Below are 27,910 nucleotides of genomic sequence, written 5' to 3'. Positions count from 1 at the left end.
TTTTTATTTGCTCCAACAAAGTGCACGCCTCAATTTTACAAAGCAGCACATTACAAGCAGAATGTAATGGAATAAATACAATAATATTTGCTTAGAATGAGCCAGCACAAGCAAAGAGATCTACACGTGCCTGTGCAGTCACATCCACACAGAGGCTCAACACCATTTTTACACTAGGCTTCCAGAATCAACTTTTAACATACATTTGTTGAACCCGATATACAACCTACTGTGTATACCTGTAACCAACCCTGATCATTTCAACCCTTGCCTCTGTGTGATTGCAAACCATCATAAAATAAATTCGAACACACTCACGTTCATACAGTGTCACCCTGGAAAGGTTGTGCAATAGCAGCAGGCTGTTCTGATGCCCTACCTACCTACCACTCAATAGAACCAAAGTGAACACATTATCTGCTTCAACTGAATGTTCTACACTAATCTATGTGGTACAATTCAGCGTGGCTAGGGGGAGAAGGTGAGCGTAATACTGTATGTCCCTCAGCTTCCCACAAATAATTTAGTGCTCGTTTACTGTAAATTAAAAACACTATAAGGTCTTAAAAAAATGAATTAAAAAAAACTCACAGAGCAAAAGGAAAACATATTCTAACAGATATCAACGATATTAGGAAAGAATCTCCCCAAAATGACACAATTTCAGACAAAGCTCTGTACAGAATTTAAAACCATTATACATTACAGTACCTGCAGATGTTTTGCATTCAGTACAGTATATTACACAGCTTCAGTTAGGTACTGTAGCTGATGTTTGCTTATACAGGTGGAAAAGCGCCTATTTAGCTTGCTTCAGTTACATGTACGTTCAGCGTAATAGAGTAGATTTCTATAATGCTCTTACAAAAGATGCAAAAGATTATTGCAGGGAGGGTCATCTTCAAGTTGCATACTGCATGTTTTACATGAATGAGTTCAACTAAGAGGGCAGTGGTTCATCTGGCAGAGAGAGAGAGAGAGATACAAAGAGAGAAAAAGAGATAGACAGAGAGAGAAAGAGAGAGAGAGGAAGAGAGAAAGACAGAGAGAGGAAGAGAGAAAGACAGAGAGTGAGATGGACAAGAAGGGCCATTGCTCCCCTCTGCTAAAGGTGAAAATAGCAGTATCTCTGTGTCCCACTGCCCTGTACATTCAAGGCCAGCATTGCCCAGCACTAGCCTAAATTCCACCCTGATTCTGAAAGGCGACTTCCTCCAAGTGCTGTGTGAGGTCTTAGTCATGACGGAAACTCTGACCACTGTTGTATCCCTCCGTCACAGTTTGAGCTCGTTGGCGATTTTGCAGGCTATATTCTTGAAGGCGATGGACGTGCCCGATATTCTCTTGAAGCGCACTCCGTTTAGGGATAGTCGAGGCAGCTTGCACACCTCCATCTCCCATTGGACAAGGTTGTCCTGGCGAGCGTCGCCATGGACGCAGAAGAGCAGGAAGCGTTCCCGCTGCTCGTAGTCGCAGCTGTTGGCGTCGAGAACTTTCCGGATCTCCCTCATCATCTCGGCGGGCTCCATGGAGGAAGTGGTCTTCATGCTCCAAGTGAAACGCAGCGAGCGAGGCTTGGAGGAGCCGTCATCCTTGGTCTCCCCAGACGCACTCCTACAAAGAGAGAGAGAGAAAAGAGAGAGAGAGGGAGGGAGAGGGAAAGATAGAGAGGGAGAGATGAGAGGGAGAGATGAGAGACAGAGACAGGAGCAAAAGAGAGACCAAAGCTGAAGTTGAAGGAAAAAACATTTGATGCCCCTAGCCTGTACGGTAGATATTCTTTGGTTTGGAGGTCTCACCTGGGTGTTTCTGTCCTGGTGCTGGTCTCTCCCTCACTAGGAAGCCTGAAACACCAGGAAAACAGCTCATGCACGAAAAAAGGAGCTTTGTGCATTTAGCTCTGTATGTCCATCACATCTAACCCTTCAATATCATCATCATCCTCAGGTTTGGGTTGTCATGCCAGGGAGGGACACTCCTACTGTGCATCAGGGGTACCAGGGTCAGGGGTCAAGGCACAGTTGAGGTGGCAAAGTGTTAGAAACAAGGGTTAGCTGCATGGCAGTAGTCTAAATACAGTATGTCCCCCTTTCTATGTCCTATTCACAAATCTCTACTAATATGACAGAACTGTGGAGCAGAAGATTCCACCATCCACCTGTTCAGACCTGACAAGGAAGCAGCGTCAGACAATTTACATGCACCCATTTAGGATTGGACACCAGCAGTGACGGGCTGTTGGGCAGGGTTTAAGACCAAAGAGGATGTTGCTATAAGGGAGTGGGCACAAGACAGGACATAAAAGAGGCAAGGACACAGTGGCTCAGGAGACAGTGGGCAGAGAGTTACAGTAATGGGGACAGGACCAGGCATCGTTGTGTTGTCCTACCTCGTGGATGCCCTGAAAGACATAGCTCTACGGAGGAAGAGAAGCAAAGGAAGACTGCTGGTGAGTCTACTGGTGGGACTGTAATAAGGTGTCACAGAACACTGGCTGTTCTATAGATGGGCAGTGGCCATTTACAAATGAGTGCATAGTGCAAGGTGCTGAGTGGCAAGCTAAATTAGAAACAGGGTGCATGTGAGTGTCAGGGAACTCCAGAGAGTGTGAGGGAGAGAGAGAGTTTACGAGTGACATGAATGACAGTGGAAGCATCGCCCTGTGTGGCTCCAGACGGTACGACTCGACTGACCTCCGGACAAACTTGGAGGTGATCTTGCTGATGATGCCCGTGGAGGTGCCCCTGCGCTGCTGGGCCAGAGCCCCCGTGTCGTGGGAGAGGGTGGGGGAGGCAGGGGGGCCGTTGTAGGTGGCGCTGCGGCGGTCTCGAAGCTGGGCGCCGTGGAAGGTGCTGCGGCTCGTGGTTCCCCGCGGGAAGCGGTTTTTCTCCGGGGTGCTGATGCTATGGACGGACGGGGAGGTGGGCGGCCCCCGCGCAGAGGAACTGCGACACACACACACACACAATGTGTAAAAAGGGCACCTTAGTCATTCCAGGTGCGTTTCAAATGGTGCCGATAGAGCTCACCCTGCTTTGAGTTCACTGTTGTCGTCAATAGGGGGCAGCGCGCTCTTGGACGGGTGTCCTGATGACGACATGGATTTGGTGTGACGAGGCCGCGTGGAGCTCAGTGCAGACCCACAGGCAGACAGGGAGCTACCAGACACCTCGGTTAGACTGAGGGAGGGAGAGAGAGAAAGAGAGAAAAAGAGAGAGAAAGGAAGGAAGGAAGAAGGTGAGTGATGTGGGACAGAGAGAGAGAGGGAGACAAATGGAGGGACAAAAACAGAGACAGCAATGGTTGATGTGGTCAGAATACCCAGCCAAGTAAGCAAAGTAGACAGTAATCAATAGGAATCAGCTACTGGTGGCAATGTCGGCTGCCCACCTGCTGTCTTTGCCGTTGGGGATAGCAGAGTGGCGGTCCGTGGAGGTCCGTTCACACACATATGTGTTCCTGCGAGTCATTCCTCCGTTAGTCTGAATCAGAAGATGACGGGATAGGAGGGGTGGAGACAGGAGAAAAGAAGAGTGGAGAAAAACGAGAAACGAATGGAAAGCAGGAAAAAACACAGCAGAAGAGAGGCCATCTTAACATCCCAGACCACATCCCAGCGACATCCAAATGTGACATCAAGGACTCCGTTGGCGTGCGTGTCTTACCCCCACGGCGCTGGTCACTTTCTTCCTCTCCTGCACCCCCGACGGCGAGGCTGCGACATCCCCCTTAGAGGATGCCAGCTCCAGCCTGCGAGCCCCGTCCCATTCCTCCCGGTGGTCACTCTCCACACTCAGGGCCTGACCGCGCTTAGAGTACGACACGGCAGGGGGCACAGACGGACCCACTGGAGAACACGCACACACACACACATCAAATTACAGTTTTGCACATACTTTGATTCTACTAAATCTTACAGTATTTGCAAGCTAAACACAGTGACTTTGAGGGAGAGAATGCCCGGGCACAGACTGCCACACAACTGCACATGCTAAACAAACGACAGCCATAACCTAAAGCACGTGTGTGTACTGGATACCAGAATGTCCCTATAGAAAATGACTGTGTGAAGATAGAAGCCAGAAAAGCAAGTACACAGCAAAGCTCTTCTCTCCATTCATGCTTTGAGGTGCCATTATTTAGAAAGCTGCAGGGAGGGAGGCAGCCAGTAGATGGCACCAGGCACCATGCGCCGACAAGGAGAGGGAGAAAGTTGCTCCAGAACCAGAACTTGGAAGCAGCACACTCAATCTCTAGACAGGCCTGTCTCTAAAGTCCACACCTAGTTCTGGTTGAAATCAAACTGGACACACCTTCTAGTCCTACCCTCAAGGTCCTGAGCATCCTAACTGGCCATACATTCCGATTTGATGACAGCATTGCATGTCTCCTTGACACATACGTGAAGTTAAAGTGGGACTGAGGGAGAGTGGACTATTCTTAGATCTGTCTCTCTGGGCAACTTCTCCCTCCCCAGAAGGCCTCAGCACTCTCAGAGCCGGGAGGGACGACTGGTACTTTACTTGGCTTCTCTATGACATCATCATCATCATCCCCACCATGATCACTGTAGCGCCGCTGCTTCTGATTGGCTGAGATGCTGCGTGTGACCTTGAGGTGGGTAGGTGATTGGCTGGAGCTGGTGTTGAGTTCGCTAGTGGGTCGTTGTCGCAGGCCCAAGTTGCTGTTGGACTGGGACTCGCTGCCCTCGAACTGTACACACAGAAAACACACAATTACAAAATACTGTGATAATGCATGAAGTAATGAACAGGTTATGGGTTTTGGTGTGCTGACCTCTGGAGTTTTCCTCCCCAGCAGGAGGTAGGTGGCCATGACCTCATCATACTTCTGGCCCAGAAGAGACTCAGTGATTTCATCCTTTGGGAAACCCATCGTCACCATCAGCTCTGTCACACACACATGGGGACAGATTGACTTTAACCATGACAACCTTCAGAGAAAAACATACCTAATAAATAAGGTACTGTTAAATGGTCTAAGCCACAATCAAATTAAATAACATTTAAGCAAAAATGCTTTAAGACATAATGAAATTAAAATACTAAACAAACATTTTGGCAAAATTGCTCTTTGCACTACTGCAGCACAAATACAGAAGACAAAAAATACATATATTAGACAATATTCATGAATTATTGGGTGCATATTGCTGTATATCAATCAAGGAGGTATGCTTAATTCAGACCACATCCATCACCATACCAACTTTATTTCCTTATCTCACTAACACACACACACACACCTATCCGGGCCGAGTCGTTGAAGTCAGTCTCAGGCTCGTGGTAGGGTTTCAGTTCCTCCTCTTCGTGGCCCACATTCATCCAGTGGTCTTTCATGATTTGCTGTAGGGAACAGAGTCATATTTAGGCACCCTCAACATGTAGGATAAGGTTCCTTGAAGATGTCATTTTAAGATGAATTATTTCCCCTTTTAATTCCATTCCAAGCCATATGCACATAAAATCCCGTTGGAACAGTTTGGTTTAAGTGTGAATTATTGAAATTATTCGAAAGGGATACTTAGACATGTCAATGAAAACATCTGATAATGTATTTCTATTATGTACTAATCTGGGTTGATAAGGCACTAGTCATCATCATAAAATCTCTCAATCTCACATTGATCTCTTATTTGTCTTTATCAGTGTAATCTCTATCTGGTTGATTTGTGAGGCGCCAAGGCAGACAGGTGCACAAGATTAAGGATTAGAAATAAGGTTCATATTTGAGAAGATTAGAGGCAAAGAAGGGTGAAACAAAGGACTGTGGGCCAATAAAACTGAGTTGAGCCATTGGCTGGAACGACAGAAAGAGTGGGTTAGCATCAGACAGGAAGGGGTTGGTGTGGTGAGTGGGAGGGCTGAGGGATGAGTCAGAGGAGGAGAGAGCGGTACAGAGCGAAACACACTACTCTAAGATTAGCACATTCCAGAACACACGACTGCATACAAACACAAACACGTACACCCACACACATGAGCCAAGATAAACACTCAGACATACACAAAAACCTACTGAGTTCATTACCCTGTGTGAAATTAAAGTCAGTATTGTCCAGTGTGGAGAAGGGTCCTCTTCCTTCAATAACCCTCTATTACGTTTTATTTTGTATTTTTAACAAAGTACAATATTCTGAGCGTGTGTGTATTTATATATGTTTACATCCAAACTTCCTCGTTTGCCAGGGTTGAGCACGAGCAGCTTCTTCAGCAGGTTCTCACAGTCGGTAGACATGTAGAACGGGATCCGGTACTTTCCTCTGAGAACTCTCTCCCTCAGCTCCTGCATAACAGCACAGACACAAGTACAGCCAAGGACACAGAGGGATGAGTATGTTAACAGGCTTCCTCGATGTCCACCTAACAGAACCCCCTACGCACACACACACACACACACACACACAAACACAAACACAGACATACACACCTTGAGGTTCTGCCCGTCGAAGGGCAGTGATCCGCTGACCAGGGTGTAGAGGATGACCCCCAGGCTCCAGACGTCCACCTCGGGCCCGTCGTACTTCTTCCCCTGGAAGAGCTCCGGGGCGGCGTAGGGAGGGGAGCCGCAGAACGTGTCCAGCTTGCTGCCCAGCGTAAACTCATTACTGAAGCCGAAGTCTGCGATCTTGATGTTCATGTCTGCGTCCAGGAGCAGGTTCTCTGCCTAAGTGTGTGTGTGTGTGTGGGGGGGGGGGGTTGAAAAGTTGTGTGTGGGCGTGTGAATGTATGTGTGTGTGTGTGTATGGTAGGAGGAGGGGCAAGGGGCAAGGAAGAAAGAACGAAGAAAAGAGCTCAAACAAAATACACAGGAGGTTGTATGGAATGTATTTCATGTGACGTGGCAATCTGTTGATTCCATAAGGCTGACTCCTACCTTCAGATCCCTGTGCACTATCCTCCTCTGGTGACAGTACTGCACAGCAGACACTATCTGGAACACACACACACACAGGGGTGATTTATCATGGGCGCCGAGAGCCATCTGGACCATTCTTTGAAGTCTCACATGTGTTCACTGTGCCGGCCTAGATCTAACAGTCTAGTACCTACTGCTGGATGTGTGGTCACAGCCCCCATAGGACATGACATAATGCTCGCCAGAAGTTCACAACTTTCTATTCCATTTGTGTGCATGGGAGAGTATGGTGTATTTTTATGGCAGCAATAATGCATTTGCCAAATCTATAGCATTACCCACTGAATTGTCTGTTGCTATGACAGATGGACGAGTAATCTGCCAAAAGAGGCTATCATTCAAATGGACGTGTTGTGGCACACATTGCCTCATCATTGATATACACACCACCCATGTCACCCACCACCCGCGCAGTGCCACACATGCATCCGCTGAGTCAGCCTTAGACAGTGTGTCACAGGAAGTTATCAGAATAAGGTGGGGGAAAAAATCTGAAATATGGATAAAATATGGGATATGATTAAGACATTTATTTATTTATCTCTCCTATTTCTGTAACAATAAGCTACACAGGTTATTTGAGAATTCCCAACATATTTATATTTTATTATTTATGTATTATTTATTTATATGTATGATAACACCCCTATCTAATGGCATTTCTGTAAATCTTCAACCAATTTGGACATGTCCACTAGATTGATCAGATCCAGGAACAGGATTTTAAGGTTCAAAGAGAAGACAACGTACAAGTAATTGCAAAATCATTCTTGAAAACTCAAATAAATTCCCCAAAATTCCCATGGAAAGAATCTCCATTTCTCAACTCTAGAGGCTGCTAATCTACCCAGTAAGAAAAAGTAGGTACACTCAATTTCAGTCTGTCGAGTCATGCTCTTCAAAATAGTAACTTGACCACTAGGTGTCAGGTAAGAGCCCATCACCAAAGCAGTTGTAGCATCATCATACACTTCTACCAGAGTCATTTAGGAATTTTGCATTTTCAAGTTTTTGTCTGTAATTATCTGTCAGCACTTGTAACTTACTTGACAGTAAATTACATATGTTCATTACATCATAAACTCTCCCCCCCCCCCCCCCAAAAAAAAAAAAAAAGGTTAGAGACTCACCTGTCTGAACTTGGCCCTGGCCTCCTTCTCTTTCATTCTCCCATGAGCCACTAGGTAATCAAATACCTCGCCTGGAAGAAGTAAGTAAAGATTAAACACGATCGTCATAATGACAACCATTATAATCAGAGCAATAATTGTTTTAACCATTATAATATCCATAATCATAATCAGATTAATATTTTATCATAATCATCATACAAATGCTCATCATTATCATCATCATTATTAAAGTAGTTATCACTGCTTTCACACATACACACACCAGGGCATACAATATTGAGGAGGGTCCCATAGACAACCATATGGCAGACAATGTCCTTCTGCCCTAACTTCAATAGTATAAACCTGCGGAGCCGGAGTGCCCTACTCCCTAACTTAGCTTTTGCATGGAATACTGTACTAAGACTAAGGATGTTGGTGCACAATAAAGTGTACTCACCTCCACTTGCATACTCCATTATCAAATACAGCGTCCTCTCTGTCTCAATTACTTCAAATAACTTAACTTAGAGGAAAGAAGGAGGAAAGAGGGAATTAGACAGTGCATCCAGGAAGTATCCTTGAAGTCAAACCTACAATATATAGTTTCCTAAAAGTAGAATTAGCGTGTATTTTTTGTACAAACTTAGACCAACCTATATTTGGATGATTTAGTATCTTCATAATCCGGACTTCCCTGAAAAGCTGTGGGTATTAAAAGAAAGAAGATGGTTGACATTTTGTCAGAGTGAAATGTCACAGACCTGCATGCACGCACACCCACACAATCATCTGGGCTCAATCAAATCTCCAAATTCTGTCCTACACAGAGAACAAGCAGCATTACAGAGCCTCTTACTGTACTGTGCCTACAGAACTAGCCAGTCAGTCAGCCAGCCAGCAGTTCCTCAGATACCCACCCTGCCCTCCTGAGTATGGCAGGACAGACTGACAGTATGCCCACCCGGCTCCTGCTGCTCACTATAATCATCTTAACAAGACAAGATGGCCAACAAACATCTGATGGGGATTTGTAGATCAATTTATGTCATGCTACTGTAAGATCTCCGGCCAGTTCATTATGAAAGAGCAGCACTAATCCCATGTCTTCTTATCAATCCAATTTGACCCTACGGTCCAAATGAAAAGCATGAAAAGGATCTCATCCAACTCCAGAGACAAGAGTCAACCTTTTGCATGCAGCGGTGAATATGTGTATGTGTGGAGGATGGGGGAGTGTGGGTGTGTGTGAATGATGGGGAAGTGTGTATGAATGTGTGGGATTCCTTTGCGGACGTAGCTTCTCGTATGGGCATTTTGGGCCTTACGTAAGTGCTGGATCAGAAAGCGTTCCTGGGTCATTTAACACAGCCATTACTACAACGTGAGCCGGCACTGCTCTCTGGGACTCACTAGGCTGCTTTCAACTCCACTCGCATGCTGCTGGATGCAGGGACACGCATCCACACACCCCCATCCTCCGCACACACAGATCCACACCCCCCTATCTTTCTAAGTCATGCACACTACCCTCCATCCACCACACACACACACACACACACACACACACACACACACACACATACACATACACACACACACACACACACACACACACACACAGAGAATTCCCTATATAGAGGGCAGAGCAGTGCTATAAATAAAGCTCCTACATGAGAGAGAGGTTTCCCAGTATACCTGGAGGAACTGGACGAAAACACGGAGACTGACGAGATACCTTCCAATACTGTGTCACACCATCACACTCGGATGCACACAGGCCTTAATGGTCGCGCAAACCCCAGCCCACATGCGGGGTAGGCTGGCTAGTAAGCACACGTGTCGACACACATGATCCAGACATCCCTGGGGGCAGAGGTCCTCTGTGTGCTCATTGAGTAATGGTCTGTAAGTAGAGGTTCCTACGCTTTCCCCCTCTCTCACTCTCTCTTTTCCTGTCTATCCTTTTCTCTACCCCTTTTCTTCTGTATCTACCCCCCTTATTTTCCCTTTGTCTCCAATTGTCTTTTTCCTTCTATCTTTCCACTCTTTCATCCTTTTTCTCTCACTCTTGCTCTCTCTCTCTCCCCCCTCTATGTCTTCCTCTTTCATTTGCGTCATCCCCCCCCCAGAGAGCTCACAGGAGAGGCACGCGCACAGCCGTTTGAAAACAAAAGGAGGAAGCCGAGTAGTGGAGGGCAGGAGAAAACAGCAACACCAACAACAACAACAAAACAAAGCCAGCCAGTCTGACTGCTAAGCCAGCTGCCATCGCATGTCCTGCCTGGGGCACTACAGACGAGCCACAAACCTGACAGGGATCTGCTGTCAACCAAGATCAGGACAAACTGCCTTTGGAAGTGTGTTCAACTTGCAATAAAGAAGATGGATAACTTTTTTTGAAGTCACACACTGTAGGGCTGCAGTGTACCCGTCAATACACACACACACAATGCCCCTGCATCAAGTGTGCCATTGACCTACTTCCGGCGACCCAGAGGCACCCAGACTCCCAAACTGGCCTTAATTACAGCTATGTTGTCCTCATACTCTGGGAGAATAGGAGCTCAATTCAGACGGTCCCTCCACTCTGGACTCACGTGGTGGCCGAGGGTTATTTCAGTCACAGCAACACAGCTGTTCATTCAACACAGGGATTAATGAAAGAATGAGTAGCGTAGTATGTGTGAGCACTTGCACAGGAGGGACAGAAAGTGAGAGGAGGGGGAGAGAGAGGACAGAGAGACGTGCTTCCCTGACATTCAACCAGAGACACACGTCCCAGTCCTGCTGTCCCCGGCTGCAATAGTGCGTCACAGCCTGGCTGTAAGTACCCCCTACCCCCCTCCTCGAACACTGCAGCGAAGAGAGGAGAGGTCTTTCTCTTGAACTCTTTCTGTCTCTCTCTTCCCTTCATTGTTCCTCTCAGTGTCCTTCTCAATCTTCTGCTATAACTCACAAACTACACATCCGAGAGTCATTATTAAATCTTCCACATCCAGTCAGACAAAGTCTTTGTCAATGGTGCTTGAAAGAGCATTGTTTCCCTGTGTCTTTATTTGAGTCACTCCAGACATAGTCATCTGTCCAATCACGTTCCCCTTGTCTGAGCAGAATTCTCCCACCCCCTTGAGTATCCTGATTTCTCATTGGCTAATGCAGAGTGACAGCCATAAGACAAACAGATGTAACAGCCATTAGGAGAGCCTGACCCCCTGTGAGGCACTCTTCCATTGGTTACAGAAAGAAGCAGCAGATGCAAACAATCAAAAAATGTATCTATAAAGATTAATTCTTTTTAAGATTATTAATTAGATTATTGTATGTATGTAATATTGTATGTGTTAAAGTATCAATTTAAATCATCAAACCTTTAACTAAATGGTTCCAAATATGCATAGTTATTCTGGAAACATTTGGCATAGGTTTTCATTTTAATCAATAACAACAATAAAACTGAAATATAATTGATAGGAAATACATACTGTCGATTCAAAACTGTGTGAGAGTGCACAAAATGTATATCTAAATATTGGCTTGTAGAGACAAAACAGGGGGATGAAAAAGATAATGTATCTAACACAGTCCTGTGGTCATGTAGAAGAAGATGTAGGTGAGGGAGGTTTGGATCGTACTGTGTACTCTGACTTCTTATTAAACACCGCCCTTTCTTTTCTCCACCAGGCGAGCTGAGTATGCATTTTCCATCTGCAAGGTCATAATGTGTCAGCTACCCTGTAAGAGCTAGCCCTGTACTGGCTCGATGTGCTACCTAACTGAGATCCCTTTAACTGAGTCTTTTTCAACAGGGTCTAGAGAATAGGAAAAAATAGAAAAAATAGACTGTTTACAGATAAGGGGGGAAAGGTGGGTACGAGGTACCGTAAAAGATTGTTACTCTGACACATAATCAAAGAACGAAAGAAAATAATGATAGGCCAGGAAAAAGTAAAGGGTTAAGGTGATGAGACATGAAGAGATAGAAAGATGCTTCGAGGTGGGAGTTTCTGGCTCAGCTGTGAGGGGATTAGCCGGAGCTTTTATTTTTTGCATGCAATGTTGAGAAAAATGTAACAAATAAACAACATTGTCAACAACCGCGTCTGATATGTGAGGCGTTTCCTGTGGCGGATCCCAGGAGGTGACCTGGGAACGCAGCTGAGCTCATTTCCTGGTCTCACCATCCGAGCCACGGCCACTAGCCAACCTCCCAAGGACAGACTCAGGATCAGCGCATTCTAACCCAAATGTATTGTATGTATATTATATACAGTATATTATTTTATATCTACTATTATTGAACCCAGATATATACAATGTGTATCAGCATAATGGGAACCGATCAAAAACAAGGTCAGCATCTTATGGCAGCGCCCCTCTTCTCAAACAGACCAGCCCAGGTTGGCCAAAATCATCACAAAAACAGATTCTCTGATTCCTCTCTTCTCTTCTCAGTGTGCTTTGGCTGGTGCTTCGAGGACCCAGGGCCCTTCCTCAACTGGTTACAGATTAGTGTGTGTGTGTGTGTGTGAGTGTGTGATGTGTGAATTTATGTAAGTATGTGTATGAAGTGTTGCCAAAACTATGGCTGAAGGATGAGATATGGGTTAGGCCCAGGCCATATTGAACCCCCCTTACCAAGCTCAAGTTCAGCATCTCTAGAGCTGTGTGTGTGTGTGTGTGTGTGTGAGTGTGTGCATGAGCGTGTGCGATGATCGTGTGCATGTGGGTGTGAGTGTCTCATTGCCTTGTGCTCTGGCTGTGCCCACAGAGCCAGATGGTGTGCCCCACTAGCCCGGCTCTGGACGCCTGCAAAAAGAGAGATCAGTGGCATTTTGATATGAAAGAAAATTCAACAGTACAGGGTGTGAGAGAGACCCAACCAAACTGGATCAGACCGGACCCAAAGCACAGCAAGTGGTGAGCTGATCTGAAAGCATAACGATCAAGTTTTGCCCCTCCTAGTACAGGCCAGGGCCTCGGCCCTTTACTCGCTCTGTTCTCCCAGCAGCACTGTCCTGGCAGAGGAAGGAAGCAACTGAAATGTCACCACTGGAAGCCGTCTCTTGCCATGGCCACCTCTCACCGCTAACCACTCAACCCAGAGTCAAAGGAAAGACTTGTCTGTGGGAATGAAGTCAATGCCAATCTGCCCGCCCCCCAACCACCCACACACGCACACTCAGGAACATACACACGCATACATACACATACCCAAACACACATACAAACACTCATATTTGTCACCTCAATCCTCCAGTGTAAACAACAGCTTAATACTACTATGGGATGCATACAACAGCTCTAAGCAAGGTCCAATGTCAGGGTGACCACCCGAAGCATATAGAGGGCTTAAGAGAGGATAAAATGCCCAGGAGTCAATAAAAGGCTCGATAAAGGGGAAGGAAACGAGAGCAGCCTTTAATGCCCAGTGTCTGCATTGCAGATAATGCGTCTGTCTGTCTAGGGAAAGGGCCTTAGAGAGGGACCAAAGGCCTGGAGGGAGGGCTCTATGTGCAGAGGAGATAGGGCGCCTGATGGACAGACAGACAGACACAGACAGACAGACACACAAATACAAACACACACTTACAGTAAACTCACACACATTCTTGACAGAAGCAGCCCTGCGAGAGCCATACAGTCTGACCCCTACTCGAACAAAGCTACGGTCAACATCAGAGGGCACGATGAATAATGAATGCCAGGGCCGCAATCGGTTCTCTCGCTCATGAAAAAATTGAAACGAATAAAGCACCAGTCTGTAGTGAGTCTGTTACCACACCAACCGATAGCACCAACAGCACCATAAATAGATAAGATCACAGCTGCCTCTCATGGTTCTTAAAATACTGCCCAACCATCCACAATGACAGAAAATTGGAATTAAACAATTATACTGTCAGAAAAAAAAGTTGAAACAAACTGGGCAGAACATAACCGACCCAACACCTAAACTTCACACATCAAGAGTAAGAGACAGTGAAACAAAAGGCCTCCATTGCACTGGAGGTACAAACCTTTCAGCACATGCAAATGCTCATTTGCTGGAACACCAAAATTAGATTATTAATATTAATTTGAATATATTATTCGGCAATGGTTTATGCCTATTTTGGTTCTGTGTGTTTGAACGTGATAAGCACTACTTGTGGAGGTGCCGGTGCTTGTTTTCACAGCTTTGAGGAAACCATGGTAATTCTCTGAGTCATACCTGCCGTTCACACTCAGCCAACCATCCAATTAACCCCCTGTTTGATTACCTGGCTGCTCTCGCTCCCCCCATTGAGTGGAGTGACACTCATTGAGCACTTTCCTCTCTCCCCCGTTCACATCAATGTGACAGGGCAGCCATTTTGAGAAGGTAATGGTTGTTATTATTCTGTCATTATGCCTGGCCCTGCACCACAGACCTGCTGCATCAATGTTCTCCCACTCCATTGAGTCAGTTACAGGATGGGAGGAAACAGATAGGGGAGGGGTAGAGAAGGAGAGAGGGACATAGGGAGAGGGGGAATAAAAGAGAGAGAGATAGATAGAGAGCAACACTACCCACACGTTGAGGCTAAAACAGACTAACTTTGTTAGGTGTTTTAACTATCAACCACCTCGATAGCTGACAGGACAAACACAAAGAATGTCTTGTTTCATCCTCTCAGAAGTGCAGTTTGGTTTGTATTCAAGGACCCACATTTGAGTGATTTCTCATCTTGCCAGTGCATGTGTGTGTGTGTGTGGGTGTGTGTGTATGTATGTGTGTGTGCGAGTGCAAGTGTACAGCATGCGCAAGCAAGTGAATACTTAACAGTGAAGTGTGTGCAAGGGATGTTGCATGTCTGTGTACAAGTTTGTCTTCAGCAGAGCAATCTGGATTTTGGTTCAGTATGTAGGAAAACAAGTCTAAACTTCTCTGTCTGGTTAACTACCACAGTAACTAGGAGTAATTGACAGTCAGATGGAGGTAGATTTAGAGGGATAAACCCACAAGATTAACCACCCTGCATGAGTGTGAGACATTCTGCTAAACATCATATTCAGAGATCTAAAACAGACAGTTGTTGACAAACTGTACCCCGAAGATGGCCAAGCAAGTCTAATGGACCTGAAACATGCTCACAAGCAAAAGCCAGACTCCCTCAAAAAAAGCTGCACCTCAGTAGTGTTACAGTCTGGACATACGGTAGTTTCTCTTCCTTAGTGTTTCTCCATCATGTCTTACCTTCTGTAGACTAGTGGGGTTTAGCTGGGTTTTGTCAATGATCTTCACAGCCACCTGTGATAGAAAGGAAGTAGATGACAAGTCAGATGATGTTACAGTACAATGTTTTTGGTTCTTGCTTTTGGTCTACAAAGTGTGCTCAGTGCATGTATAAGACACTACATGAATGAATGGACACCATTTCTCTGTTCTGCAGTTGGAAAGTCGTTTGAGTTCCAGGAGAATGTCAAAGTGAGATTCCTTCATCTTGGCGTTGTGACACAGCTTTGATGCAAAACACAAACAAAGCTAAGGAAACTAGGAGGAGAACTACAGGGAGGGGGTGGAAGAGAGAGTAAAAAAGGTTTTTAACAAGGCATAAATACAGTATCTTTCACTCGGTAAAGACAGCAGATTGTGGGGACAAACTAGAGTGTGCATTCCTGTGTGCCGCAGACTAAGGGTGGGTTGATGACTATTGGCATGCTGCCTTGGTCTATCTGGCCTATGGTCTGAGCTCATCCATCTAAATCATCATTGTACAAGTCCCGCAGGTGAACCTGTTTCTCTCACACATTACAGTCCCTTTCCCTATACAGATACACATGATTACCTTCGTCAAGCTCCAATCGCTCCATCCTAACTCTTACTTAATCTTCATGAGCTGGGAAAAATGTACACATAAAAATGAGGTGTTGGATCTGTTTGTACGGTATGGTTTGCCGTAGTTTGAGTTATGGCAGAGAGCTGTTAGAATTAGACATCTTGTTTATGTTCTCAGGAGGATAACCAGCAACACAAAACATCTCTTAACAATTGTCTTGAAATTAAGAAAAAAGGCCAACTTCAATGCATGTACAGGCGTTAGCTTTATTCGCTTTAGAAGTCCTTCAAGAGTCAGCAGACACACTGGTGTGCTTCACTGGAGGAGGGGCCTTGGCTCCTGGCCAGGTCTCCCCAGTCAGAGAAGTGCTGAGTCATCACTATGGCAACACTTGAATAGATGTACTCAGCGTTCTGCGACGAGATCAGGGTTTCCCCTGAAAAAATCTGCAAGCAATGCCACATGCAGAGCTGCTGATCACTCACATCTACACGAAGGAATAAATACGGTTCGGGTTACAGAGACAACAACCAGGGAAAAGAGACAGAAAGGACTCCCCTCTCTCTCTCTCTCTCTCTCTTTAGATGTCAGAGGAGGAAGAGACAAGAGACAGAGAGAGAGAGAAGGAGAGAGAGAGACAGAGAGAGAAAGAAGAGAGAGAGAGAGAGACAGACAGAGAGCAGCTAGCAGAGGGCGGCTGTGGAGAGACAGGCAGAGTGCAGGTGGTGTCTATTTCAAGGCTGTCTTAGGTGGGCAGGTGCACAGACAGACATCACCCCCCCCCCCCCCCGCGCCCCTGTTTCCTCCGGACAGGGACGGCGCTGGAGGATAGCCTTATGTACACACTGTGTGTGTGTGTGTGTGTGTAAGTGGGTGTGTGTCTTTGCGTTCTGCTCCCTTGAAAAATGTCATTTCAAATTTCAAGTCATTCTGTTTCTCTTTATTCAAGCTTTATTGGTATCTTGATAGCTGGTTGTCTCTAACATGTTATTTGTGGATCGGATCCGATTCAACTCTCAAGTGCACACACACAAACACATACAGGAGCCACACACCAAGACACTCTTATACACCAGCACATGAACACACCAGCACACACCAACGCACGCACGCACACATGCACACACTGAGGTGGCTAATGGGTCTGCTGGGTTGGAGGGTGAATTATTCAGCCGCGCTGTGACAGAAGGGAAACGTGCATCACTGTTAATTATTCAGTCCCCTCGTAACACATGGTCCATATGCTCAAGGCCCTATGCCGGCCGTGCAGGCACAAACAGACACACGGGAAGGACAGAGACAGAAGTGGAAGGTGAGTCACTGCATCGTTTCGTGTGGTGTGGTGCCTTCCTTCCTGCATTACCCCTCCTTAGGGGTGCACAGGGGGGGGACGGGGACGACGACGACGACGACGACGACGACTGTGACTGGGCTGGGTAAATGTAAAGGCCAGCAATGAGAATAGCTATAGAATATAGATATCTATTAGCTATTCTATAGCTATAGAATAGCTAATATCCGTAGTTTACCAACATTGATCTACTGCCTCACAAGTTTCCATTATATACTTGCATTAAAAAACTACAAACACATTCTTTTGATCGGGTCTCAAAAGAAAGGAAATCCAAATGACTGCCACATCCCCTCCCAACTCCACCAATGCACAAACAAGGTGTTCAGTGATTAATATTAGAACAGTACCGCAGACCAACATATGTACAGTGGTGGGGGAGTTTGTTCATCAGTAGTAATTGGTCATTTACATTTCCTGTCTTTTGACAAAATATAGTAAGTGTGTATAGACAGAGCAGGCTGCCTCGCTCTGTGCATCTAGATGAATCCATAAGAGCTCTCTTCTGTACAAAGCTGTGGATAGCTTCTAAGGCCATTAGAATTAGCACACACTTCAAACTTGTTTCCTTTTTATGTCCATAAATTACATTAAAAGAAAATGTACTGATATTTACAAAGACAAGAAACAGACAAGAACAACTAAACTGACTATGTCTATCCGTTCATAATCTTATCTATGTCTTTTCTGAGCACCTGGCATATGCTCTGTAGTCTAAGTTGGTGCAGTACCCTGGGAGATGTCTATGCTGGAGCAAGTCCTGCTGAGTGAAGCAGTGAGCAGATCTCAGGTCACCTCTCCCTCACTGAGGAAACAGGATCTTTAATTACGAACGCCCTGACTCTGGCTGTCCATCACCCTGTCAGGTCACTGCTGCATGTGTGTATGTGTGTGTATGCGTGTGTGTGTGTGTGTGTATGCGTGTGTGTATGCGAGAGACAGAGAGAGAGAGAGAGAGAGAGAGAGAGAGAGAGTGTGCATGCATGTGTGTATGTGTGAGATAGAGAGACACAGAGAGAGACACCGGCAGAAAGGGAAATAGATCGATATATAGATAGACCATTCTGCATGACCTCAGCAGATCACTACTATGTCACAGCAGGAGGTCTGTATCGAGGACAGGGAAGGTTAGCCTCATCTCTATTCAGGGAGGTCATTGGAACTTGACCTTACTAAGATGCCTTCTTAGGCATACTGTATCGGTTGTGCGAGTAGTTGAAAGACCAAAAAGGATGGTAACTGGGACAAAAGCATTATCTACAAATCAGTAGGCTACCTCCAACGAACAGACTACTTAACTTTATTTGGTTTCTAGCGGATGAACAAGCCAAATAATTTAAAAGAAATTAAAGCAACCCCGCAAAATCAGTTACGTATGTGGACACTTAGTCTAACATGAATACATTAAACTATACTTTATCTGATAGATAAGGCATCCATCAATAACATTTGCTCTTGGTCTCTCTAGCTGGGCGCCTACTCTGAAATGCTTAAATGACAGCTTTCTTTCTCACCTCTCGTCCGGTCAGGATATGTCGAGCAAGCTTGACCTTGGCAAAGTTACCCTTGCCGATGGTCTTGAGTAGGCGGTAGTTGCCAATGTGGGGCTGCTCCTCGGTGGATGTGAGGGAGCTACGGCAGCGCGCAAGGCTGTGGCGGCTGGCCGACTTGGCTGGAGGAGCAGGTGGGTCTGTGAATCCATCCACCGATGAGTGCTGGAAGAATGACATGTGGATATCAGTAACATCCTGAGACACAAGCTTTTAGCCTCCATACACACAGGTCAAATTCAGGTTTCCACTGAATTTCTGTCACAGGTTTGCAAAAGCTAACAGTAGTTATGGAGACTGGTTTGAGAAGGTTGTGCCAGTGTGCCAAATGCTTCTCTGTGCAATCAGAGATTACGGCGTTAAGTCACTTCCTAAACTGGAGAGGTGATCTGATTCCAGTGACCCATCGTCTTTGGGTGTGTGTGTGTGTGTTGTCGGGCTGCAAGATTATGGCCAAAATGATCATCACGATCATTTTGATCAATATTGAGATCTCGATTAATTATCACGATTATTAGTTGATTTTAACCAACACAAATGTTGTTGTCACATTATACCTGATTTACACCCATTATCCTACATTCCTACTAATTTGTCCATCAAAATAAAATAGAAGTCCTCTTATTCACCAAAATTCAGTGCATCTGCTTAAAGAATAAATAAAAATAAAGATAGAATATAATTTTAAAAATGTAGCAAAACTTCAACAGGGCACTATTTTACATTTTACATAGTGTAAAAATATTTTAGCAAGCAAAAAAAACCACTTTGATTCTATGAACGGAATGACGCATTTTAAATATCGCTCGATCGCGCAAATTTGATCGTGGGAAGCCAAAATCGTGAAAATCGATTGATTGTGCGGCCCTAGTGTGTTGCCTTCCTTGTTCAATACATTACAACTTTACCAACTGCAAAGTCCTTGCTCAGACCTGAAATGCTGCATTTTGGGGCAAAGTACTACAATGTGCACCAGTCAGATTTAACCCACGCCAATATACACCAATATAAAATGATATTAAAATCTCTAAATGATTTAGCATTGTATAGTGCACATATTGCTCAATAAGGATGGACCCCCTTTTTAGGAGAACTATAGGCCACTGCTCTTCACAGCTGTGGATCTCACTCCAGGTCAAAAAATACAACGATCCTCTGCTTCTGTGTACCACACCCATTCCGAGAATAAACCCCATGGTCTGGTTACCCAGGTACACCTGCTCCCATTTCACCACGGAAACACTACACCACGCTAGGTGTAGACCACGTCATGTGAGCTAGGCAACAGTACATCCAGAGAGAGGGCCAACCACACAGGCAAACACAGGCATTCCATAGTGTGTGTGTGTGTGTGTGTGTGCAGTAGCAGCATTGATTCCAGTTTAATACCATTACACTATCTCTTACAAACCCAGCACTAAAGGTATGGAAGTTGGCCTGTTTCCTAGTAAGATTGAGCAGCTGTGTTGTCTTTATCTAAAGCTTGTAGATGTCTCGACTTAAGTGGCTTTGCTGCTTTTCATCAGCTTTGCACAGATCTATTCTAGGGTTATTTCCTCCTCAGCCACTCACTCACTTTCTCTGTCTGTCTCTCTTACACACACGCACGCACACACACACACACACACACACACACACACACACACACAGGCATACAGAGTGCTATAAAACCAACATTGATAACATTTCTCTTTCAGCACTAAAACCATCTCATCTCTTAAGAGTACCAAGCAGTTATGCAATACTGTTAGTCAGCTAGCAGCCCTTGAGGCGATATGCTAGTGGAGGTTAAGATAGCTGTCTAAGCACACTGTGATGCTAAGCTAGCCGGTTAGGCAACTGTCAGTGATCGAGCAGCAAAGCCCAGCCCCAGTCAGAATATCTTTTACCAGTGAGAAACTGTCTATGATGATATTATTAGATGTTATTATTCTGCATGTCTGTGGTGAGTGGTTAAGACATGGTCTGAGAGCACAAAGGATGACTTTACAAATTTACCAGGAGAGGAAAACATCAGTATAGTTATTTATAAGATGTAGCATTGACATATTGATAAATAAAAACTAGCCTAGTTACCTGACCACTAGGTTAGTTGGGTACATTTAAGCCACTATGCTTATTAGCTGATTAGATTTTATTTTCCACAAGGAATATAACACATGAGTTATGGCTGCCAAAGATTCTTCTGCCAGTTTGACTGAGAATAAGCCTACGTTTCCAGTATGGCTCTGCTCTTGCGGGAATATGCAGGTGGAACATGCAGTAATAACGGTATGTGTGTGCTGCCTATCAGGGGACGTGTCCACCTACCGATTGACTCTAGGGGCTCTTGCAACCACTGTGCAATTTTCCCCAGAAATAGTGGTGTAGAATAGCGTGCCAAGTTTGCCTGTCCAAACTGGATCCTAACATGGAGGTTTCCACCACTAAGGATCAACTGGGCCTGGCAGTTGGTCCGGAGAGAGACGGAGCTATGGCTGGCGCTAGCTGGGGTGACCAGCTCAACGCAGCGCCCCTCCTCCCTGTTGCTGGATGAATTGGATGATGGTGGCCTTGCAGCCTTCATACGGACCGTTCTGCATGAGGGAGACAACGCCTCTGCGTCCATAAGGCGTCGGCTATTCTCTTTTCTGAGTATTCTGGTGAGGAGGATTCCTTCAGCCCAGGCTGCAAAGCCTGCGGTTAGGGAATCGGGCAGGTAATCAGAAGGTCGCCAGTTCGATTCCCGGCCATGCCAAATGACAAGGCAGTTGGACAAGGCACTTAACCCTACTTGCCTCGGGGGAAAGTCCCTGTTCTTACTGTAAGTCGCTCTGGATAAGAGCGTCTGCTAAATGACTAAATGTAAATGTAAAGCCTGTCTCTGTGGGGAATAGGGAGGACAGTTGGACTCCCGGTTGACCTCACAGACCTCATTGGTTCTGCAGTTACCACCATGCAGAAACGGTGTGAGAAGAAGACAAGAGGGGGAGGCGCTCCAATTCTACCGAGGAAATAACCCACCAGGGCTCCCCCATTACCGTGCCAGACCATTGCTTAGGCAGTGTCATGCAGAGTCCCCCTGCCTTCAAGACCCCCAGGTACCCAGGTCCCTGGGGGCCAGGGTTAACATAGGCCCAAAACCCCCCAGAGGTCTTGAGCCAGGAAGCCTTTTTCCCCTGGGGTGACCGAGAGACATCCCACAGCCTTTAATCCTACCCTGCCAAGGAAAAAGCTGCAGCGGGCAACCTGATGGTACAGTATGCCATTAGTGCTGTGATGATGCCATCACTGCTGAAGAGGCAGGAACAACCCCATGGGGGGCTGGTTCCTATCTATCTCCTGATCCCTATCCTCACTTGAGCTTATTCCAGAGTGCCAGTTCAAGGGCACCTCTGTGCTGTGTTTGTCATGCTGGACCCTGGACACTGGCAGCATCATGGTGACCTTACATTATATAATGTTGCTCGATTTCTGGCGATGTTGTGCAATGTTGTGGAGGACAATTTAATGGGTGTGATTATGGTCAGGAAGGTGATCACAACTAATGTGTTGCACGAGGCTGGCGAACCACTCACAAGGTAGGGGTGTGAATGTGAGATGGGGACCCAATCTCTTTTCCATGCACATAAACTGCTTAGAACTCCCTGATGTTTTTCTGGCTATGAGCCATTTTCTCCTTTTTTGGGAGGTCACAATGTCCTGGTCAGAACAGACAATCCGGCTGTGGTCAACAAGAAATTGGGGCTGCATTACCAACATTTACACATGTAAACTGATAGTGTGGAGCGGTGTACATTTTTTTGTCACTGAGAGATACTCATGTTACCAGTATATTGAATCTTGAGGTGGGCCTGCTGTCCAGAGAGAATTGTCTGTATGGGGAATGGAAACTTTCATAGATAGTCAGTCAGGTATGGAAGCACTTCAGTGCTCAAGTCATGGATCTTTATGCTTCGACCTAAAATCTCAGGCACAATGGAAAATATTCCACCTTCATCTGGACAGACTAGCTCTTTGGGCTTGGCCTGTGAGAGGTTGAACATGGATACTGTTGGACTCCAAGAGTGCTCTGGCTACAAGGCTTTTCAGTGTGCTAGAACTCCATGTACAAGTGTGACAGATGTGGTCACGCCACCGTTAGAGGTACACATGGCTGATCTTTTAAGACGGCTGTGCCATTAACCTTTGTATCTTCCAAACAGGGCAGTGATATCCATGCCTTTCCAGTACATTCTTCAAGCAAACGTTTTGCTCTGATGATGCTTGGGTTTTGCTATGGCCTAACCCCATTTTTATCACTAAGGTCATTTGCTCATTGGGTGAGTTTCCCTTGATTTTACAGCATTTTATCCAGCATCCTTCTCATCCTTGGAACAACAATGGTTGCATAGGCTACTCTATGCCTGTGCTTTGTGTGCTTATATGGACAGAGTACAGGGACAGAGTACAGGGAGTCTGATCAACTGTGTTTGTCTTGGGCAGCGCCTCACAGGGGTTAAGGTCAAGCAAAACCTTTTTCACTGGATAGTGGGGGCAATTTCTTTGGTTTACGCTAGTAAGGGTCTTAGTACCTCCGCTGGTCTTTGAGTGCATTCCCCCCTGTGGAATGGCTGTCTTGGCCATGTGTGGCAGATAGGCCTCATTCCTTTTTGAAGTTCTATAAGCTTGATGTCACTACACCATCTTTGGTTAGAAAGGTTCCGTTCTCTGATTAGTAAGGTATCTTACCAGATAACTCCCTTCATCTTTCTTTTTAGAAACAGTTGTTATAGATAGTTGAAGACAGGAAAGCAGGGAAAAATATAAGGAAAGACACGCATGAAATAACCCAATCTGGTATTGAACCCGGGCCCCTATGTTATGGCCTTTGCCTTAGTGGTGACTACCAAGTGAGCCTCCTGGACGCTCTAAGATCACCATCCTTGCATGAAGCAAGAAAGAAGTTCAGTTTATTTTGAATGACCTGACAGTGTCCAAATGGTCCTATTAAAGGGGAGGTCCCGCCTCCATGGTCATGTACTTTACTTTCAGCCAATCCGGGCTGGCATAGTGTAATTTAAGTTTCTGAGGGCAGGGATACCTCACATGTTGTCAGAGAACTGGGGTTACTGCCCTAATCTGAAGTTATTCATAACGAACACTCATTCATTCTCTTCATATGTAATTTCAGCAACATGCCCACTAGATATCACCCCTGAGGGTCAGGCAGGCTCAGACCAAACCACAACAGTAAAGCAAGCGTTAACCAGCTCAAATCAAGACAGAATAGCGTGTAAATAGTATTGCTTCATGTACATTTTATAAATGTACGTTTTATATTGCATACAGCAGATAATCAAGAGCATCGTTCTAATTGCATTTCGGTGGTTAGAACTAAGAAACGGTCAATTTATCAGGTACAGTGCAACACATATTTTTTAAGTGCAACATCATAAACAATTCGTGGGTAAAGACTGTCTGGTTAAAAGACAGTGCTTCAACAGGACCTCAAATACAACATGCTGAAGGGCAAGTTTCGCAGGTAGCCTCCCAGAAGTACACACTAAATATTAACACCCTATAGTATAGGGTGTTAATATTTACAACATAAGAATAAGCTACATTGCGATGCAACCTCTGCCCGTTTCCTTGCCTTCTGTGTCTTAGAGAAATCATACCTAATGCGTAGCCTATAGGCTAGTAAAGCCTTCATGTCCCAAAAACTACATTTATTATAAGGTAGGTCCAATTTCCGAACGATCGTGCGATACCTCCCTAAATGATAACTTATCAAAGGTGTTCTCTAGCCGACAGGTTTGGTAAACGTCCAAGCTTCATTATCAGTTCGTTTCGTTTACAATGAACAATACAATGCATGACCACTTCTGCATTATAACGTTTATCAATATGATTTACTTACATTCTCTGTATCACGTTCATTCACTGTCGGTAACGGCGTTCTTGTCGACATCGTGTGCTTTTTAGGCCGCTTAGCGATGCAGCAGACTGGGCAGGGCAGTGGCGGTTCGATCCGATAGGGAGAGCGGTTTCTCTACCTCTACATCCCCGATACCGTTCTTACCCTTGCTGCAAACATGAATAACAGTCCTTCTACCACAACATCACGTTATGCGCACAGCCCGGTGGTGCTATATACAGTTAATCTACTCGTTGCGAGCAGGTGTACTTCCTCGGTCGATAGACAGGACTGAAAGGGAAAGGGCACTGGAAGGAAAGAGAGACACTGTAGCCTATAGGCCAAGGATGAGTAGGACGCGAATGCGGTGAAACGGGCGTATCAACCTGCCGCTGCGCAGCAGCTTCAACCACTGCACGGGAGCGAGCAGACAGGGATGGGAAGCAGAAACACTGGCTGTAAACCTATTGCATTAGGGGTAGAGCTCGTGGTCTTTTCCAGGTATAGGCTACACCTAGGTCGCGTCAGATTCATTTTTAATGTAAGACATGGCATGACAACATGAAGGCAAGATAATTTAGTAACCCTCACGCTTAAACAACAGCTACCCAAGTTGTAGCCTAAAACCTAAAGAAATGCAGCAGGATTTTAATAAGGTAAATAATAAAATCCAGTTGAACAATGGCCCGATGGAAAGACTGTGTTTAAGTGTACAAATGGCTAATTGTTACAATAGAGCAGTGCAGTTGTGCATCAAACTAATGTAACATTGCCATCTATTGGATAACAAGAGTTGGGTCATAAGATACAAAACATAAAAAAACGTAGATATAAATGTATCTATCATTACGTTTTAGTTACTGGCTTTACTTTTCTTCGATGGTGTGTGTTTCCTGAACTACGACAAAAGCACCGGTCTATTCATTAATTTACAATTGAAATAACGACTTTGTTGTTTGTTGCTTTATCCACTAGGTGTCAGCTTTTGCCTGCGTTTCCAGAGTTAAATTCAAAATACCTTAGGTGTGACCCATGTTTAACCACGCATGCATGTTCCTCCATTGAAATACAATGTAGGGCTGAGGACAATGTCTGCCTATTGCAAATGATATATAATAATATTTAATTGATGATCCGACTAACAAATACCAATAAAAATATATACATCAACAGGGATGTTCTGTAGATTCTGATCATTTGTCCTAACAAAATAAGTCAAGCTCATCAGGACAAAGACCATGACAAGGATGACTTTGTCTGCTGAAAATTGGACGTACAATCCTGTAAAAACATGAGTTTGGGAAAATCCGTTTTCTTTATGCATACCACCTAAACTCTAGAATATCTTCTACTGGAAAACAGTCTCTCGAAGGATAATTTACCACATTTCAAATTGAGAAATGAATATTTATGGGTATAGGCTATAGTTTCCTTGAGATACTGGAGCAAAAAAAACTAAACAGGAAGGCGATAAGATGGATCCAAACAAAAAGAGTGAACACTGGAAGTTGGCGTGAAGACGGGCATTTCTGGAATTCTGCATCTGATCCGATCTGTAGATCAGGTCCCAACACAGCAGATATGTTCCCTGGCAACACCAGTACCAGGCCAGGCAGGCCTAAAACATGACTTTTATAGAAGAACAAGTCACAAGTCAAAATTGTCCTCTGCCTGGCATTTTTATTTTAAGATAACATCTGTGGTGTGTGTGTGGTAGTAATTGGAAAACCACATATTGAGTGCTGTTGTAGATACTGTAATGGCATTTCTGCAAAGGAAAAGAGAAGCACACCTCCATTTGCATACTGTACCTGCACTGCTCTGGAATGTCTTAGGCATTGACATTTGTTCAGTGAGTTCATGCACACCAAAGTCTAATTGCAATGCTCTACATGCTTTCACACACAACCTTCATAAATAGGGTGTAGACAAAACACAAGCACACAGAAACACAAGCTTCCCACCAGATCATCAAATAGGTACAGCACACAATTGTACTATGAATAGTTTAAGGTTCACTGATTAGTCGTCCCCATAATATCACTTTCTGCCTGAAAAAAAAAACCTTTGACTAAAGAGCAAGAGAGGTCACAAGAGAGCACATGAAAGGTCAACTGGAACTTATGGTGTGAGGTTGGTGTCATCATCTTTCTTCTCTACTTATCATATTCTCAGAGAAGCACACCTTACAAGGCAGAGCTTGCTCTCCCCTGTCTGCTCTGACAAGTCAATAAAACCCACTGGTATGCTGAATATTTTTGTAAGCAGAGATAGATACATGAGGCAGAGAAGGAACTAATGGGGGCGGGTTTGAGGAAAGTGGAAAATATGAAAAGGGGAACATCCAACTTGGAAATCCAGGACAGATGTTAGGCAATGGGATTGGGGCGAGGTATAGGAGGTTTAAGGGGGATGGTGTGTGTGTGTGTGTGGGGGGGGGGGGGGGGGTTGTGGTGTACGTAATAATCTTTGGATTTACAGAGGGCGTTAAAGTGTTATGGGTTTACCTTGATTGTCTCAGTACAATATAGCAATGGACCTACTTATAAATGGGTCTGGCACAAGCAGGTGGGCAGCAGTCGTGACATACATGACCGTACTCTTCTTTCCTTCACATTTTTCTCCTCTGTACTGAGCTCTCAGATTCTCTTCCTCCTGTTTGCCTCCACACTCTCTCCCCTGTTGATTGTTTTCAACAACTGCTGGGAATCCTTTTTTTTTTTTACACTGTGTGTACACAGTAGATGCCATGGCAACAGAATGTAGCCTCTTGAACGTCCACTAAATAGAGGGGGAACATTTGGCAAACCTAGCTACAGCTCGCCGTGATGTACGATTTGGCTAACGTTGGGCATTTTTTCTCTCTGCCATCTCCTCAAATATCCCTTTGATACACCCATTCAGCATTAGATTCTGGCAAGATTGTTGTTAAAAAGCCCCATACATTATTCAGAATTACACACCTATCAGATAGATCCAATTACTTGAGTTTAATTGATTACTATCTCTCTTCATAGCACTTTTCCCCTTATAAATGTCATTTCTTATAGACAAATGAAGCCAAAAACAAGCATGTGCGCCAATGCACTAACAAACGCCTTTCTAAAGAGCGGGCCCATTAATTGTCAGGCTATAATTACATGCATATCAGCCAGAGGCCAAGTCTTCGAGTTACTGCTGCAGAGAGTGTAATTAGAAAATGTAATCATACAGGTATGGACCTCCAGGATTTATATTCCATGCTGAATGAAGTCTGTATGAAATACTGTACATGTGTG

The 27,910-nt window shown here is 45.0% G+C and overlaps 1 protein-coding gene across 3 annotated transcripts; it reads right to left on the bottom strand.

Annotated features, from left to right (window-relative positions):
- Window positions 1-14: 14 nt before the first annotated feature.
- LOC146268014 (serine/threonine-protein kinase MARK1-like) lies at window positions 15-24,939 on the bottom strand. Of its 3 annotated transcripts, none has more exons than XM_084709122.1 (18): window positions 24,636-24,939; window positions 18,719-18,919; window positions 15,271-15,324; window positions 8,708-8,756; window positions 8,512-8,577; window positions 8,070-8,140; window positions 6,898-6,954; window positions 6,451-6,687; window positions 6,187-6,306; window positions 5,267-5,366; window positions 4,798-4,910; window positions 4,524-4,713; window positions 3,666-3,847; window positions 3,391-3,482; window positions 3,030-3,179; window positions 2,694-2,945; window positions 1,800-1,844; window positions 15-1,614 (listed from the first exon to the last, which is right to left on the bottom strand). In XM_084709122.1, the coding sequence occupies exons 1-18, from the start codon at window positions 24,684-24,686 to the stop codon at window positions 1,275-1,277; spliced, it is 2,370 nt and encodes a 789-aa protein (XP_084565248.1). In that variant the 5' UTR covers window positions 24,687-24,939; the 3' UTR covers window positions 15-1,274. The 3 variants fall into 3 exon arrangements, with proteins under 3 accessions (XP_084565248.1, XP_084565249.1, XP_084565250.1); XM_084709123.1 differs by having other exon boundaries at window positions 4,560-4,713; XM_084709124.1 differs by lacking the exon at window positions 1,800-1,844 and having other exon boundaries at window positions 4,560-4,713.
- Between the last annotated feature and the right edge of the window lie 2,971 nt (window positions 24,940-27,910).

Source organism: Hypomesus nipponensis, chromosome 11, assembly GCF_054491055.1.
Source record: "Hypomesus nipponensis isolate SF chromosome 11, ASM5449105v1, whole genome shotgun sequence".
In the NCBI taxonomy this organism is placed as follows: domain Eukaryota; kingdom Metazoa; phylum Chordata; class Actinopteri; order Osmeriformes; family Osmeridae; genus Hypomesus; species Hypomesus nipponensis.
This window is presented reverse-complemented; position numbering and strand designations above follow the sequence as displayed.